This window comes from Salvia miltiorrhiza, unplaced genomic scaffold, assembly GCF_028751815.1.
Source record: "Salvia miltiorrhiza cultivar Shanhuang (shh) unplaced genomic scaffold, IMPLAD_Smil_shh original_scaffold_302, whole genome shotgun sequence".
In the NCBI taxonomy this organism is placed as follows: domain Eukaryota; kingdom Viridiplantae; phylum Streptophyta; class Magnoliopsida; order Lamiales; family Lamiaceae; genus Salvia; species Salvia miltiorrhiza.
The window spans coordinates 157-18,344 of NW_026651523.1; the positions used below are offsets into that span (position 1 = coordinate 157).

An 18,188-nucleotide genomic window follows, 5' to 3' on the forward strand; every position below is an offset into this window, starting at 1 on the left:
CTCAATCTGTTCAAACTTATACTCTTGAAAAACCCTCTCAATCCATCCCCAAAATGGAGCCGGATTTCTTCAATAATCTACCATCAGAAATCATCATCGAGATCTTCTTAAGACTACCTGTTGTAAGCATTCCAATAAGCAAATGCGTTTGCAAGCGATGGCTCCATCTGCTGGAGCCTGATACATTTGTCAAGTCTCATTTTGCCAGATCCGCTCCCGCCCTAGTTGTTTTGGGGGATTCAGGTCGGTTGAAAGTTTTGGAATTTGAAGGCGAACTCGATCTCCATCTCGATCCACTCACCCAGTATGATTTCCCTATATTTGTGTTGACCCTATATGAATGATAAGTCTTTCAAGGTATAAAATTCTTGTTGGACTTGTTAAAGTAGTCGTTGTAAATTTGTTTAAATCTTACACACAAGCATGACTTTATGTACACAATCTCCAGAAAAATCCCTCTTAACCCATCCAAAAATCATCATCAACAATTAGCAAGTGGATTTCTTGTTTTGATGTTGAAACATAGTGTTGAGGAAGAAGCATTGAATATCCCTCTCTCTTCTCACTCTTCTCGTCAGCCTCTTCTCGCCTTTCCCTTTCTTCTCTTCGTGCACGCTGTGACGATGCAGCGAAGGATCCGTGCATGGCGGGGGTTCGCGGAACCAGAGCTGACGGCACGGCAGACGAGCTCTAGACGGCAGTGGCAATTTTGCCTTAATACATCAAATCAACACTATGTGCTTTTTAAATGGCACTACTTGTAAGAGTGACACTATCATCTTTTCAAAATGAAACTATGTTACTTGTTAAATGACATTGTTAAGACATCTAATCGATAGAACCTTGTAAACGACACTTTCTATAATTGACACTATTAAAAAATTTAAATGACACTACTTGTAATAGTTGATATTGTAACTTTGTAAATGACACTTTCAATTTGGAAATAAAATATATATTATAAATGACAATTTTAATATATGAAAATTATACTTTTAGATGTAGTTGAGAAGAGTCTTGGCAAAAAAAAATTAAAAACTGAAAAACACAAAAAAAAAAAGAATTAAATGTAGCTCAAAGCAACACTGGAATCAGTAAAAAAAATGGAAAAACTCGCTCCAGAATTTTGTCGGTGGGATTCAATTCCTTGTCCTCTAAATTGTACAAGGAACAGACAACCAACCGAGCTAAGCTACTTTGTTTATTGACACTATAACTTTGTAAATGACACTTTCTATAATTGACACTATTCGAAATTTAAATGACACTACTTGTAATAATTGATACTAGAACTTTGTAAATGACACTTTCTACAATTAGCATTGTTCGAAAATTTAAATGAATAACTGACACTAGAATTAATCTTGTAAATGATGCTTTCTATAATTGACATTATTCTGAAATATAAATGACACTATGTGTAATAATTTTCACTATAACCTTGTAAACGACATATACATTTTATAATTGACACTATTTTTCTTAGTAAATGACACTTTTAATGTATGTAAATGATATTATTTTTCTTAGTAAATGAAACTTTTAATATATATTTAAATGGCACTATTTTTTTTTAGTAAAAGACACTATCAGCATTCATAAATAATACTATTATATATTTATATTACTAATGGCACTTTTAATAATAAAAAGTGACATTATTTTTCTTAGTAAAAGACACTATTTGCAATAATAAATTACTATATATTTATATTACAAATGGCGCTTTTAATATATATAAATGATATTTTTATTTACAATAAATAATACTCAATATATATTGCTTATTTCTTAATTGAATTAAATTATACTCCCTCCGTCCCAAGTAAGATGACACATTTATTTTCGGCACGAGATTTAAGTGATAAATTATACTCCCTCCGTCCCAAGTAAGATGACACATTTATTTCTTAATTGAATTAAAATTCTTGATTTTTTCTAAATATAGAAATGTGTCATCTTGGTTGGGACGACCCAAAAAGGAATATGTGTCATCTTGGTTGGGACGGCGAGGGAATATTATTTTTTATGTAAAGGATACTATTTACTTTAATAAATAATCTATACTAATAGAAAAAGAGCCTAAGCATTATATGAGACAACTTGTGGATTGCCTATTTTACCTCTCTATATATTTTATTTTATATATTTATAAAATATAAATTTATTTTGATTTACATTTATAAAGAATACTTATTGCATTAGAATTCTATTCCTCTTCTACCATGTACTCGAGATATCTGAATCGTGATTATGTTATTATCTTGAGGATGGAAAGCATCCTGGTGGCGGAAACATAAAAAGTTGAGAGGTGAAAATTCATGTGAGGGGCAGGAGCACATCTCACGATTTTGTTTCTAGAGAGTAGCAATATTGAGTGGCCTTTGTCAGTTTGAGGAAGACAATTGCAAAGGTGAGGGATCATTTTTAAGTTTTTTTCTTTAAACTTTCATGTTTCAATTTGTTTTGTTTTGTGTTGTCGGACGAATTGAGGAGCAGAGAAGGAGATTAATCACCTATATCTATCATATTCTTATATATCAGTCTTTCTAATGTTCCAACCTTTGCCTTTAATTATATATTCAACCACGGTGAGTGTCTTCAGCAGTGATCTGGTTGGATTTCGTTGTTCTTCTCTTTCGCTACTGCGCTCTGATCAGCAATCTCTAGCCTGGTCTACACCAGCGCCGTGCTTTTCCGCCCTCTGAGCCTCCAGTCTACCTTGCTCTCTTTCGTGCTTCACCGTCACTCTTAGTCTTTCTCCGGTAGCTGCCTTCCCTCTTCGAAGTCCCGTTTGAGGTTAGTTTTGATTCTGTTGGGAACAAGTTTAGAAATTGATTAAGTTCCACATCTATTACTTCCGTCTATTGATCATTGCTTCTGGTAGGGGTAGTTTCGGAATCCATATGGTGTTTTTGGAGATGATGAGGAACTATATGATTGGTTTCACTACAACAAAAAATGGTTTTCCGGACACCAAAAAGTGCCCCAACATGTGCTCTATTGGGGCACTTCTTATTTTCGGGGCACTTAGTACATGTGCCTCCAAGTATCGTGTCCCAATAAGGTTGGGGGCACTTTTTATGTGCCTCGATATCAATAGATTACCCGACAATTTAATATGCCCCGAGATTGATTTGTAGAGGCACATAAAAGTGCCTTTTAAAATATTTCGAATCCTATTGTTAAATTTATAGGGATATTTATTTGTGCCTTCAAAAGAAATATTGGGGCACTTATTGTGTCCTTTGATTATTTATTGAGGCAAAAAAATGTGTATCTTTAAATTCATTTTATGTCACTGTCGATAATGTGTTTTGGCTAAATTTTGCATAGTGATCACAAGCTCACCATTTCTTCATTGGCAATATATTTTTTTCTTGAAAGGAAAAAACTCTGAAATTCCAATACGACATGTGTACACTCATTGAAATATGTAAATTTTGAAAAATACGTTTAAAATTCCAATGGATCCCACATATTGCAACTTTCAAATTTGGAGGGAATATGTAATTGGTTTATCCGTTAAAATATTGAAGAAAAAAACTTTCAAGAATGCATAATATATGAATTGAGTAAATTTAATATATAAATATATTAATTAAATTACAAATATATATATATATATATATATATATATAGAGAGAGAGAGAGAGAGAAAGGTTAAACAGAGAATGCTAAGTATTTAGAGAAAGGAGAATTAATCTGGATCATCCAATCTAACAAATCTAATGGTCATTTATTTTTCAATATATTCTCTATTATTAAAACCGAAAAGGGTAAATTAGGCACAAGCAATTTTCGGCCAGCATGTTTTAAGGGAAACAAATCTTAATTTATCTATTTTTATTTGGTAAGATTTGATTCTCAATATCCATTCCAATCTCTTCTACCGTAAATTCTTTTAACGTAAATTCTTCTTCTGTAAAATCTTATATTCTAAAAACACTTCATCTCCGTATTATACCAAAAACCTGTAAGTCTGGGAAGCTTCAAGTCGGCGGCCATGGAGGATTTAGGTAATAATTTTCATTTTTCTGTAGATATGCGTTCATTCCTGTTCGGTTTATTTAAGTTGTCTGTTCGTTTATTATGGTGTTTATTCATTTATCAGTTGTCTTCTGAATTCCCCTTTTTCATTTTTTTTCCATTTTAAAGTGGGCTGCATATTTCGCTAATCTTTTCCAGTTTAATGTTATAGTTATTAAAGCTTTAATTTCTGTAGGAATAATTGTGTTAAGTTATGTACATGATTAGTCTATCTACACTATTATGTACACATCTCTTATAGTGCGTTCATCCCTGTTCGATTTTTTAAGTTGTCTGTTCGTTATGTGATGATTTTCATTCATTTTGTTATTTGTCTTCTGAATTCCAATTTTTTATTTTTTTTTCTTTTTAAAGTGGGCTTCATATTTCACTAATCTTTTCCTTTTTACTATTATATTATTAATCTAGAATTAACAGTTCATCAAACTTTAGTTTTAATGGCTCACCATTTAGATTTTGCGTGGGTATTCTAAGTAAAACATATTTTTTTTGTTGTTTTGAAGAATATCCGGCGTCTTTAGAAGATGAAACAATTGAACTTGTATTTCCGGAATGTGATGCTAAAAGCAAACCGTTTGAGGGGCAGATATTTCCAAATCTACAATTAGCATGTCAGTTCTACAAAGACTATGCAAAACTATGCGGCTTTGCAGCCAGAAAAAGTACAAGCACAAAAGTTGATGGTACAATTGTAACATACTATATGTTATGCAATAGAGAAGGCCATCCTCCTGTACCAGATGTGTTGTTGATGCCTGAAAGTGGAAGTTCAATAAAAAAGCGTAAGAAAACATCATGCAAGGTGAAGTGCATGGCACGAATTATTTTTCAATATTTGGATTTGGGTGTATATAAGGTTCGTACGTTCAACGAGGGTCATAACCACACCATGGTTCCTACTGTATCTCGACACCTTATGCCCGTCAACCGGACTGTTACTCCCGTCCATCAGATGTGGATTACTTCTGCCATTAAAGCACGTATTGGTCCTATGAGATCTTTTCGCATGTACAGAGAGATTATGGATAAATATGAAGACATTGGATGCACTAGTGATGATTTCAAAAATTTTGCTCATGAGCTCTATGTTTACGCACTTGATTCAGATGCTCACATGATTTTAGAAACATTCAAGAATAAAAAAGAGTTAGGCAATGGCTTCCAATATTTTTACGAGGTAGACGATGAGAACAGGCTGATTCGGTTGATTTGGACCGACGAAACATCTATCAGAAACTACAAATTATTTGGTGAAGCCGTGTCCTTTGATGCAACATACAATACCAACAGGTATTTATATGTTCGTTGTCATGTGTAATCCTGTTCGTTTTATTTAATTAAATGTTCGTTATTAGTTTCATTGATGCAACATACAATACCAACATGTATTTATATGTTCGTTGTCGTTTGTTATTCTGTTCGTTTTATTTACTTAATTGTTCGTTTTATCAGTTTCATTGGTATTTTTAATTTTTGGCGTATGTTATCTTGGCCACTGTTTGTATTGTCTTTGACAACCGTCCACTGTTTTCAGTCTTACCATTTTCATATTTTGTTTCGCCAGGTATAAATTGATCTTCACACCGTTCACCGGTAGGGATAACCATGGCAAGTGTTTGTCATTTGGTGCAGCCATTATATCTCGAGAAGACGTTGATTCTTATTCTTGGGTTTTAGAGAAGTTTGTGGAATGCGTGGGAAATGCCCCACCACTATTAATAACTGATCAAGATCCAGGGCTGAAAAAGGCTGTTGCGGCTGTGTGGCCTGAAACACGTCACAGATACTGCATGTGGCATATTACAATCAAGGTGGCTGAGAAGTTGCCGTCAAGATTGAGGGATAGCACCGATTTCAAGACCAAGTTTGGGAAAATTGTGTGGACTGATTTGGTTGAGCCTTATTTTTTTGAGGAGAGTTGGAAGAATCTTATGGATGAATACGACTTGTTGGATAATAGATGGTTTTCAGATATGTTTGAGGATCGTTCACACTGGATCCCGACATATTTTAGAGATGTGAGTATGAGTGGATTATTCAGAACGACATTGTTGTCAGAGAGCGAGAATAGCTACTTTAAACGGTTTCTTAACAAGAACGGAAATATTATGATGTTGTACATGCACTATTGCAGTGCATTGGAGGCTCAACGTCATAATTATCATAAGATTACTCTTGCTGATGAGACTGGCGTTCTACCCTTGAAGACGAGCCTTAAAATAGAGAAGCATGCTTCATCTATATACACCAACAACATATTCAAGGAGGTACAAGAAGAGATATATGCTTCTCAATCCTATTGCAGCATGTATAAGATGGAGGATCAAGCCGATGAGAGCATATATACTGTGCATGACAATGTTGATGGCAAATTTGTGGTGCGACACAGACTGGATGACAGTTATTCATTTTGTAACTGCAACCTGTTCGTCAGAAAAGGTATTCTGTGCAAACACATTTTTCTTGCTTTTCGCACATTGCAAGTGGATAGAATTCCTGATAAATACATATCAATTCGCTGGAGCAAGTTTAGAATTTTGTCGGCCATGGTTCCTGGACTTGAGCTCGGTAGTGCCCCTAGCCAAAAATCTGTTATTGGTAACAATCAGTTTTTCAATGTTCTTTGCAATTGTGTTGGGTATGTCGGTGACAATCAAGAGCTACGTGAAGAACTACTTGCAGCCCTGATTGAAGTGGAAAAAAGATTTTCAAAGGAGGGCAGTATAGAGTCTAAGATCGAAGCTAAGCATAGGCTTTTCAATGATTTTTATGGTATTGCACCACCTGAAACACCATCTGTTTTACCTCCGCTCATAGCCAAAACCAAAGGGAGTGGCACTGGTGGAAGAAGAAAATCAAACCAAGAGAAGGCCATGGTTCTTGCTCAGAAGCCAATGCGTAATTGCAAGAAGTGCAATACGATGGGGCATCATGATTCAAGGAATTGCCCAACAAAAAAGACTTTGCATTGATTATTTTATCTGATTTGGTTGAATTTTTATTTTTTCTTATTTTTGTGAACATTTACCTATTTAATTTTCAAGAAATATGTTGAACTTTTTAATTTGATATCATCTTGTTCACGTATGTTCAAAAATATATTTATTTTTTCGCGTAATATTTTATGTGTTCAGTTCTTTTATATAGCTCGTCCAAATATTATATGTGTTCTGTTCATTTTAGGAATTGTTTGTGTGAAATATTTTCTATGTTCAAAAATATATTTACTTTTGCGCGTAATATTGTATGTGTTCAGAACTTTTATAAATGTCGTTCAAATATTACATGTGTTCTGTTTAATTTAGTAATTCTTAGTGTGAAATATTTTTCTATTTAAGTATTATTTTATGTGTTCAGTAGTTTTATATATGTCGTTCAAATATTATATGTGTTCTGTTCTTTAAAGTCATTGTTTATATCATTAATCTGTTCCTTTAGTTAGTAAAAAATTATATGTAGACGTTTCACTTTCTGGTTTTAAATTGTTGTTGTATCCCAACAATTTAGATAGTAAAAAAAATGCAGAGAATTTAACTCATCGAATAAGACACAAGTACCATAAATTAATCAAAACAATATAGATAGTAAAAAAACACACAGATCATTTAACTTATGTTCATAATTTTTCAAATCAATCTAACAGCATAAGCATTGTTGCAAACTAATAATTAAAATATGTCCAGAAATCTAGATAATCAAACTCCCAAAAAAATGAAGCTAAGTCATCCGACCAATAATGCATTTATGTTAACAGATGGATCAAGACAAATCTCATGATATTCTTTTGCAGCAGTATCCTGAATCTCTTGTTTCTTATCGTTCTGATTCCATGATATTATGGACGAGCAATACCTCACGCGCATTCGAGATAATTGGCGTGCACCTGCGTTGTACATGTCACACTTCCAATTTGATGAAATATCCCCCATGAAGGTTTCCAAATGTCGCATAAGATAAATAGCTGTGTCCAATGTATTTCGCTTGTCCGCCCACTTCAACTTGACAATATGTATTTTTGAATTAGCCACAGTTTTTGCCTTGATGGTCTCCTCTTTGTAGTTGAGATAATACGCCAACAGTGTACGCTGCAATGAAAACTAATAAATGATTACTGTTGAACACATGTATATACATTGCTATTAGTTGAAAATACTTACAACTTTAATACAAATGCTCTCATACTTTCCCAGATCATTATCATCTGATATATCTACGAGACTATCCAGCACGAAGATTCGTTCCCTCTTTAAATCCACACACAAAGCAAAGTACTGGTTTTGTTCAACAACTGGAAAGAAGAACTGTCCAACAACAAATATATCTATAAGTAATAGGTACATTACAATGGTTATTATATAAATCGAAAGTAATTTCTTACCATATCAATTTTCCCAACTGGATTTTTGCCAAACTCGTTCAACTCAACATATAATGACATGAAGAATGAAGCTCTTTGCGATTCTTCAGTTGAATTACTTGGAGCTATACTGTCAACCTAAAACAATAATAAAATGTAAGTTGTAGTTAAGTTTTTAAAAATATGAAGATACAAAACTTACATATAGGCTGGCTGTAGCGAAGAAGCGTAGTGGTGAATTATCTGAACGATATTGCTCCTTCCAGTTCAGAACTAGTGTCCACGCATCTACGATACAAATGTTCACCACATTGCCTCTTCTCATTGACAACATCTCAAAACGCCTTACGTGTATATCAAAGAATGAAAATAAAATTTCATTCCTACATATAAGACAAACAAATTAATATGAATATGCAAAAGACCATGGAATTTTATATAATAATATAATAAAATGTTGACTTACTTCTCCCCACTTTCCAAATACATGGCATAATATCCCAACTCCTTCTCAATTTTTTGTAGTGGTTTTGAAGTGGATATATCTCGTTGCATATAGGGCGAGCGAAATTTGAGAGTATGCAAGAACATGCTCTTCTTGGGCGTCTTAGTATCAGTTTTATCTGAACTAACAATCTTCAAAAAAAAAAATATATATATATATATATATATATATATATATATATATATATATTACAATGCACATATTACTATTATCAGAAGATTTTGATAATATTTTAACCTTATGATATATAGAATACCAATAATATACAAAACACCACATCATCATGAAGCCATCATTAGAAACAAATCAAAAAGACACATACGTTTGTGTCAATGGCTTGTAATGCTAACCGATCCACCACGCAATTTGTTTTGGCACACCCGTCAACCTGTTAGAATTACATAATTAACATACAACCATATCGAATTTTTTCATTTCTTCTTAGGGTATGCCACCTTTACCCCAGATTTTGTTGTTGTAGCATTCATCAATTTCTTGTTGGCATCACGCCCAAAGTTTCCCTGAACCTGTAAATCCCATACGTTATTCCGGCACTCATAAAAGAACAGAATGGCTTAACAAAACGAATAACTATAATTAAAAAATGAACAGAGCTCGATCAATTACCCTATTAGAATGCCTGACCTCTATCTTCTCCACAACAACGCCGCTAACATCCCTGCCTTGCTCCTTTGCATTTTTTTTATTCGCGGCAATTAAATTCTGATGCATTAAGGAAACGAACAAATGTCAATTGTTGTCGTTGAAGAAAGAGTAGAAGCACATTTTTAATGAATTTTATTTATGTTGCCGTCATGATATGTATTTATAGTAACCAAATACCTCATCGCTCTTTGCTGAAACACCATCGTCAGTCGCCGCACTCTTCAATTTCTTTGCGACGGCTATGTCACAAGCAATTTCTTCCTGTTCATTGACATCATCCAGCAGGGAATCTTCCATCCCTCCATGTCCAACATTTACGCTTCCATCGACAACCACATCCTTTCACACATATAATTGAAATGCATTAAACTAGGTTTAAAATATAAATTTATTTTAACACAAACATATTCATAATGAATTTGATAGTGAACTAATAATTTACCTTATCCGTCGTGATAGTTATGTCCATTACTTCGTCATTCTGAATCCCAGTACCCGACCCCCTTGGAATTGCTCCTTCATTTTCTTCTGTAACCTGCTATTAATAAGCATATAAAATGTAAAAAGTTATATATTGAATTTTTATGATTGTTGCTTCAAAATTTAATGTTTGATTTCTTTAAAACCTACATCCTCAGTCACTTCAGCTGTTGCACCAACGTCCACTCTGCTACCGATGCCTTCATGGGTTTCAGCTCCAATACCACCCATAACATCAACCTTTCACAAAGTTATTATCAAAGAATATGTTATATCATTAAAGGAACAGATGATATCAGATAATAACAAGCTTTATATTCTATAACATTAAAGAAACGCACAGACTATATCTTTTATAACACTAAAGGCACAGACCATATCAAAAATTGAACAGAGCCACACAGGTAAACGAACACCACTGTTAAATAGCAAGATTTGAGAAAGTACCTACAAACTATATATTATATTTAGTAGGAATTTACAGATTCATATAAATAAACGAACACCACTGAACAGACCATTTCAAAAAGATAACAGATGCACACAAATAAACGAATGTGTCATCATAATACTTACATTGGAAGGAGCATTTTCGAATTCCTGTGTTACGTTCAGGGAGAAACTTGGAATATCAACATTCTCAGGCATGTCACGTGTTTTATTTGGCAAAGTTTCAACTGAGGCTGCATCAACAGCAGCGTGAACTTCGTCCTTATACCAAAACGGGTCAGTTTCAGGTTGCAATCCCTCAGGCAACTTGTCACGCAACTTCCCACCCAACTCAATCGTTACACCAATAATTTTTGACGCTGCAACCAAGCTATCCTTGAAATACTGTGAGTTCTTCTCCTCATCCGAAGCCTTCTGCACCATTTCACGTGCTATGCGGATCATTTCACCAATTACTATTGCATCGTTCATCAATTTAGTTGCTACGGGGCCCTTGTATTCACCACCCTGTGCATATTCAGTCGGGACGTCGGTTTTGTACTCAATTGGCTTGACAACAGCACCACCCCCAAATAAATCATCATCCAGCTCTTTATCCTGCCTTTCTCTCAACATCTTCCCTGTCCACTGCATGAAAATAGGGAATCCTCTAGGCACAGATTGCCTACCGATTTGTATCCTATCCACGTAGAAAAGCTACACGAAAAATGTACAAATCACTAAAAAGGATATAGTTATAAAAAAATGTAATCATTTTGTAATATATATAATTAATTGAATATTTACCACTAAGAACAAAGTCGGCCCACTAAAGACCTTTGTCTTGTCTGCCATCCACGATTTCTTATGATCAATCAAACACCTCAACATATACTCTCCCCAATTCCAGCTTTTGATTTCTTCGATGTTAGCAAGAGCACTAAATATGTAAGGATGTACGGTGCCACTAGTGCAACTCTCCATCAGCGAGAAACACAATGCAATGACGAAATGGCGCTTAAACCACGTCCCACCATCTGCACTGTCAACCATACGTCGTAGCACTACTTTTATCTTGATCTTGTCTCTGTTCGCTACATTGAAGAAATTCTTCCACTCGATAAAGAGCTCATTTTCAGCCGTCCTTTCAAAGTTCTCTATCAGCTTATTTCCTTTCGGAAATCCATAGACCCTGTACACATCATCCTCCTCTATCTCAACTTTTGTAAGTACATCAAGCTCTAATGTGCAGCTCCTATGGTTGAACCTGTCCAAGACCCAATAAGCAAGTTCTGATGGTACTCTGTTCACCTTGAACTCTAATATATGCCCGAATCCAATAGAACGGACCGCATCCTTTTGTGCTTCGTTCAAAACTGTCAATTTTTTAAAGAATGTACATGTTGTGGTACGGGTCTTGAGCCTTGGGTGGTCTGTTTTCTTTTTGGCATCTGGACCATCTTCGGTGTTCTTAATCCGTCGACGACACTTCACCTCGTTTGGAATTGCAAATTCCTTTCTCTTTAGCTTCTTTACTTTTGGGCTTTCGGAACCATCTGTTCAAATAAAAGAAACACACCCAAACAATAAACCTCATATTTCAGTATCCATACTATGATATATTGAAATGCAACGAACTGTAATAAATCATTTTGCAAAATTAAAGAATGTATTAGGTACCTTCCACATTCTTCACTCCGGATGATTCGCCCACTTTCAGTCTCTTTGTGGGTGGGCCAGAGGACGATCCTTGCACTACCTTTTTTGTTTTTTTAACGCGTGAGGTGCCAGCTGCGAATTCGCACATTTATGAAATGAACAAAAACGAACATGAGCAGAATAAAAATGAACAAAAAATGAACTGGAGGAGAATAGCAAATGAACCAAAACTTTACCATCGACAGCTGTAGTAGCCCGCTATTTTATTTTATGATTAAGAGCAACAAATGCAATATTTATTTTTACATCTTTTAGTTGATTTAATCCAGTGATTAATATTCAGTTAATTCAGCTCAGAGTTCTGAATTAGATGCCATTACCTGAGATGACCACGATTGAATTATTGAGTAGTCAATGATTTATTTCAGAATGATAATTGACTTAGCGAAGTCGAGTTATTATTTTATTTGTAATCGAAATATTATTTCTATCTATTACTTTACTCAGTCGTGGATTTAATCCCGACTAATAGAGCGAGTTAAATTAGATATTTTAATTCGCAGAGGCTTTATAAAGATAAGTAGAATCCGAAAAAAAAAATTTAGATTTACAGATTCTCAATTGATACAAAAACTACTATGGGATTCTATTTGTCACCTCAAGACTTTCAAACACTTACAATGTAACACCCCGTCCATTTATATTAAGTTTAGAATTCATTTTTAATTTAGAATAGGATGATTTACGCCGGAAAAATGAAAAAAAAAATGATTTATTGTAATTCCAACAATTTTTATTTCAAAAACTTTTTAGAAAATTTAGTCTTTTGATTTTTGTGCATTGCATAAATTGAATTATATGAATAGGTGATTATTCTATATGATTAATATTTATTTGTATACGATTTAATTAAAGTTTATGTTAGACTTTAATTATTTAAATGTGTTGAGCTTTGACAAATATTTATTTGGGCATTAGTTTTTGTTTATTGAAATGATTTTCCATAAATACCAAAGCCCAAAAGCCCAAACCAACCTCCTCCTTTGCACCACAGCCAAGTACAGCACGCAGCTGCTGCTTGTGTTTCACCATGCCTCTACAATTGCTACACTATTCACCCCCATGCGCCCACTCCTACAAAGTCATACAAAATCCCTTAATCATAGGGATTTTGGTTAATATTTTCAAACATCTCTCACGTCTCACCTTCCTCTTTTCAACCTACACCATCCCTTGTCAATCTAATCAACTCCAAAAGTCAAGCTTTAGCCATGCTTGGCGGCCACCAACTCCCCTAATTTCAGCCTCAAATATCTCTGCATAATTGAAGGAAACCCATCCCTTGCACTTTCACTAGCAACTCAAATATCCTTTAAATTACTCTCTCGTTCCAGCCTATCCATGAAGTTTCAAGTATACAACAAGAGACCACCATTCAAAGAACTCTTCCCCTACACAGACATCACAAGGTGTTTACCTCAATTTTCTTTGCCTCTGTTTCAAGCACACACAGCTATCTCGTTTGTACAGAACACCAACCAAGATTTCAATATTTTCATAACAAATCACAAGCATGACAAATTATTTACATAAATGCATACAATCTGTACACATGTTTATTCATAGTCTGTGCATATAATTATAAATGAAAGCATGATTCATTGAAAGGAAAAGAAAAGAAAAGATCTTTATGAAAGAAGAAATAGAATTTGAAGCTTTGATTTCTTCCCTACCTTTGAACTTGCTGTGTCGAGCCGGTTGATGCCGGTGCGTCTGAGTCGGGTCTGTTGGGTGTTGTCACTGCTGAGTCGAGTCAGGGAGATAAGGGTGACGACGGTGCGACTGGTTGTTGTTGTCGGCGGCGACCTCGTCGTCTGTCGCCGGTGTATGCAGAGAGATGAGAGGGTTGAGAGAACAGGGGGCTGAAGGGCGACGGCCGGCGGCCTTGCTGCCGTCGACCTGAGGAGAGAGATTGAGGGCTGGGGATCGGCGGCGGCGGTCTTGCAGCCGTGCAGTCGCCGGAAGTCAGAGGGTAGACTGAAGGTGAGGATTAGAGGCGGTCGGCGATGGCTGGTTGCTGTCGTCCGTCCGACACAGAGTGAGAGGAAGAGAGGCAGGGGCCGGGCACGCGGCGGTGGTTAGCTCCGCTAGCTACTGTGGCGGCCGGACTTCGGAGAGAGGCAGCAGCGTTCTCAGTTTGTGGGAGTGTGTGCGTGCTCGTTCGGTGAGCGAGGGACGAGAGGGAGAATAGAGGTTGTTTCCGCCGGGTTCGGTGAACAGAGGGGAGAACGGCTGCGGCCGGAACTAGAGAAGAGAGATGAGGATCGGAGATCTGAGTGGAGAACGGCGGCGGTCTGGGCTGCTGTCGCCGGGAGTCTGCTAGATGGAGGGAGGCGGTGGCGTCTCTCCGTCGCTAAAGAGGAGAGAGATAGACGGGTGGCTAGGAAGAGGGAAAACGAGGGAGAAGAAGATGGGGGAGAGGGAGAGGGCCGGTCATCGGCTTCTCGCCGGAGGAGGAGCCGCGGCGGCGGAATTTCGAGGGAGAAGGGGCGGATATGGCGGAACCGAGGGAGAAAGAGAAAAGCTATGTGCGTGTGAGTGAGCGGCTGAAAGGGGGGGGAGAAAAGGGCTTGAAGGCTAGGTGTTGGGCTTTGAGGCTTGGGCCAATTGGGCCGATTTTTTTCATTTTTTTTATTTCAGTTGGGCTTCTTATTTGGGCCGGTTTTCTTTTGATTTAATTTATCAGCTGGGCCTTTATTTTAATTGCTTGGGCTGTAAAATTTTAAGAACTAGCCCTACATTTAATTATTTTGGGTAGTCCATAATTTAATTAATTTGACTATAATTAGTTTGATTAATTATTTTAAAGATGATTTGCATAAAAATATTAATATTATTATGTGCATATTTTAAGTTATTACTTATTATATGCTAAGCATGACATGCATTTGCATATGCATTTTGCAATAAAAGTATTTATGATTTAATTGGTTTTAATTATAATTCCAATTTTTAAAGAAAATCGAGTAAGAATATTGTTGGTGTTCTTAACTCAAGAGAAATGTTTTCAATTATTTATTCATTAAATTTTGAAAACCCGGCTAAGTGAATCATAGAATGTTAAGCATTACACCATGACTTAAGATTAGATTCAAGGAGACCTATTAAGAATAGAATTTCTTGTAGGCTTTGTGACCAGGGGGATTAGCGCTGCTTTCCCAAGACAGGTTTTTATGTGTATGATCTTCAGGCTTTGCCTATCCAGGTGGGCATTACTTTCATATATATCAAATGAGTTTAAATGTTACGTTCAAGCAAGTTATTTCATGACAAAATCTCTGAGTTAAAGTTATTTCAAGTATTGTCTTGCCATAAAATGTTTAAATTTTAGTATGATATCTATCTGCTTTGGCTTTGCCAATGATGCAATCGAATTCGGGTCCTGAGCAGTTGATAGCTATCCTGCCAGGGCTAGTGTACACCAGTGACCGTGAGTCATCTAGCGGGTTGGCCGGTCAAGTGACCGTGAGAGGTGGCCACCTCTCCGACACAAAGTTCCAGATATGATAGATTACAAGAGAACTTAGTCTGCAGACGAACTTTAAGAATCACAAATGAACTTAGTAAGCTTGGGCCTTTTAGCGAAAAACTCCCTTGTTGTACTGTTTATGATGGCATGACAATTTACAGTTTTGAGCATGTATTTTTATACTTAGGCATACGTGCCCACTGAGTATTTTTATACTCAGCCCTGCATGTATTTCTAAATGTGCAGGTTGAGCAGCTGATGGAATGGAATGGTGTTGAGCGGGTGTTCCTTTGATCGTTTCAAGAAATGTAACCTTGAGTATACATCTTCATATGTATATCTCACACGTTTTCCGCTGCAAAATACTTTGATTAGGATAGCTCTATGTTATGAAGTTGGGATACGTGTTATTGGGTAACCCACCTTAATCAGTTCTCATTTATGTGTATGTTTTATAAGTATCCAAATAATCATATATGATCCTAGCATTTTATCTATGAGTGACATTTCCATATACTTTAATGTTAAGTAATTGTCCATTTCCATTTCTTATTGTTCACCCTAAGTTATAACCCCGATTAACCCGTCATTGGGATAGTGGGCTGTAACAGAGTGGTATCAGAGCGGTTCGTTCGCTCTGGCCCTAGAAACCTTATTCTAAATAGTCGAGTCTAGTTTGATTCTTTAGACTTACATGGGTTCATATGGCACCGCTCAACACTCCATTGCATCGTGCTCAATCAAGGAAAGAAGGTAACTGCAGTTTCAACGTTTTAAAGATGTTAATGTTCTAAAATGCTTCATGAATATGTTTTATGTAAAGAGCATGCTATGATGAAATGTCGAATGTTTTGCCTTGCATGGCATATCTTTGCAAGTTATAATGTTATGATAAGAGGAATGATAGAAAATTGACACATGCTTCCCCAGAAAACATAGATTGCTATAAGTGGCATGATCACGATTCTAAAAGAACATAGACTACTAGATTAGTAGGATATCTCTATAATCTAGATTCTTAAAGTGATAATTTAGAAGAATGAAAGAGAACTTAGAGCATTCTAGCTCCCACAAGAAAACAATGGTTCTTTTGAACTACAAAGAGGAATGGAAAGATATGTACGAGATAAAGAAAAAGCACAGAATGAAAATACGAGACGAATTCAAGGTAAATGTTGCATCAAAGGTTGAAGCATAGTCTCTACGTTCGAATGTTCACGTGCGACGGAACATCGAATCGACTTTTGCTACATGATAGATTTTAAGAATAGTGTGTTTTGCCTGTGTACGTATGTCTGTGTGTATATGTCTTAAGAGAGGTTTGTGGTTTGAGATCAATAGGATAGGTAACCTTAAGATAAGTTTAGTTGTCATGATGAGCTTATGTTTTGTTATGTATAGTATGTTCATGGCTCTCCAAGTTCGGGACGATGTTTCCCGTGTGACGGGGAGGTGATGATGTTGGACCTGGCCAGTCCACATGATCCAAATCTCAGTAGACGTCTTTTGGGTTGAAAACCCATGTGTTTCAACTTTCGGCTGAAAAGCCAGATGGGCTCTTACTCGAGGTCATTTTGTTTGACCTTATATTTAATCATTTCATACCCTCTGGTCATTCTTTTGATTCTCTTGGACAATTTCTACAACACCTTACTTAGATGTTGTGTTGAGTTTGAGTCTTGCAACTCGTGAGTTGTCATAATAGATCCCGTTGATCGATAAGACTAAGAAGTGTTAGTCTACTGACGTAGTAGACTACCCAAATTAGGGCTTCGTATAATTGTGTCTCATTGTAATTAGTTGAGATTAGTCTTTGTCCTATAAATGATATCGACCACTCATCATGATAGAAAGTCAGAGTTCAAGCTAAGACCGTAATATAATGTTCGAGTACGAGGACTTAAGTTAATTGGTCTATGATAGTTTTAAGATAGATTCATAGGGAATTGTTATGCATGTGATAGGTAACAAGAAATGGGTTGATGACCATTTTGGTCTTTGGAAAATAAGATACCCCGTAGATGAGCCCTAGGAATGAGGTAGGAGTAATGAACCGCCGCAAAAAAAAAAACGAGGGAACTTATTCTCAAGTAAATCTCGTGTATATAAATTGGAATTGGGAATCCAATTGATATGAGGAGAGACCCGAATCTATTCTAGATCGAAAAGATAAAGTACTAAGAAATAAGTCGATACCCTTAATAAAGGTACTTTGGAAGCATCATGATCAAGAGGAGGCGACATGGGAACTCGGGTCTAGCATGAAGGAAAAGTACCCAGAATTATTTCGTGTTGTACAAATTTCGGAATGAAATTTCTTTTAAGGAGGATAGTATGTCATACCCCGACTTTTAATCCCTGATTAAGGGCTTAATTATTAATAATTAGGGTTCGACATCCATTAATAATAAAAACTGGTTTGATTTATCCGAAGTGATTTAATCGTTATATATGTGATTTTCGTTACGTGTGTCATTATGACCAAGTTATTATGATTTTTATTTGAGGATATT

General features: G+C 35.9%; 4 protein-coding genes and 1 long non-coding RNA gene across 6 annotated transcripts; 2 read left to right on the top strand and 3 right to left on the bottom strand.

Annotated features, from left to right (window-relative positions):
• Window positions 1-3,787: 3,787 nt before the first annotated feature.
• On the top strand, window positions 3,788-7,022 carry LOC131003980 (protein FAR1-RELATED SEQUENCE 5-like). The gene is made up of 3 exons (XM_057930553.1): window positions 3,788-4,019; window positions 4,554-5,340; window positions 5,615-7,022. Exons 1-3 carry the CDS (start codon window positions 4,007-4,009, stop codon window positions 7,020-7,022), a joined length of 2,208 nt encoding a protein of 735 aa, XP_057786536.1. The 5' UTR covers window positions 3,788-4,006.
• Window positions 7,023-7,705: 683 nt separating this feature from the next.
• On the bottom strand, window positions 7,706-8,967 carry LOC131003998 (uncharacterized). Its single transcript, XM_057930570.1, has 5 exons — window positions 8,874-8,967; window positions 8,610-8,790; window positions 8,429-8,545; window positions 8,208-8,351; window positions 7,706-8,135 (listed from the first exon to the last, which is right to left on the bottom strand). Exons 1-5 carry the CDS (start codon window positions 8,960-8,962, stop codon window positions 7,773-7,775), a joined length of 894 nt encoding a protein of 297 aa, XP_057786553.1. The 5' UTR covers window positions 8,963-8,967; the 3' UTR covers window positions 7,706-7,772.
• Window positions 8,968-9,105: 138 nt separating this feature from the next.
• On the bottom strand, window positions 9,106-11,048 carry LOC131003979 (uncharacterized). The gene is made up of 6 exons (XM_057930552.1): window positions 10,635-11,048; window positions 10,209-10,298; window positions 10,021-10,113; window positions 9,756-9,917; window positions 9,540-9,635; window positions 9,106-9,439 (listed from the first exon to the last, which is right to left on the bottom strand). Exons 1-6 carry the CDS (start codon window positions 10,977-10,979, stop codon window positions 9,344-9,346), a joined length of 882 nt encoding a protein of 293 aa, XP_057786535.1. The 5' UTR covers window positions 10,980-11,048; the 3' UTR covers window positions 9,106-9,343.
• A 310-nt stretch (window positions 11,049-11,358) lies between these two features.
• On the bottom strand, window positions 11,359-12,381 carry LOC131003982 (uncharacterized). The gene is made up of 3 exons (XM_057930554.1): window positions 12,168-12,381; window positions 11,448-12,043; window positions 11,359-11,397 (listed from the first exon to the last, which is right to left on the bottom strand). Exons 1-3 carry the CDS (start codon window positions 12,292-12,294, stop codon window positions 11,359-11,361), a joined length of 762 nt encoding a protein of 253 aa, XP_057786537.1. The 5' UTR covers window positions 12,295-12,381.
• A 470-nt stretch (window positions 12,382-12,851) lies between these two features.
• On the top strand, window positions 12,852-16,220 carry LOC131003976 (uncharacterized). Of its 2 annotated transcripts, none has more exons than XR_009094874.1 (3): window positions 12,852-13,615; window positions 15,333-15,411; window positions 15,922-16,220. It is a non-coding gene; the product is annotated as an uncharacterized LOC131003976 (long non-coding RNA). The 2 variants fall into 2 exon arrangements; XR_009094875.1 differs by having other exon boundaries at window positions 12,853-13,615; window positions 15,346-15,411.
• The last annotated feature ends 1,968 nt before the right edge of the window (window positions 16,221-18,188 follow it).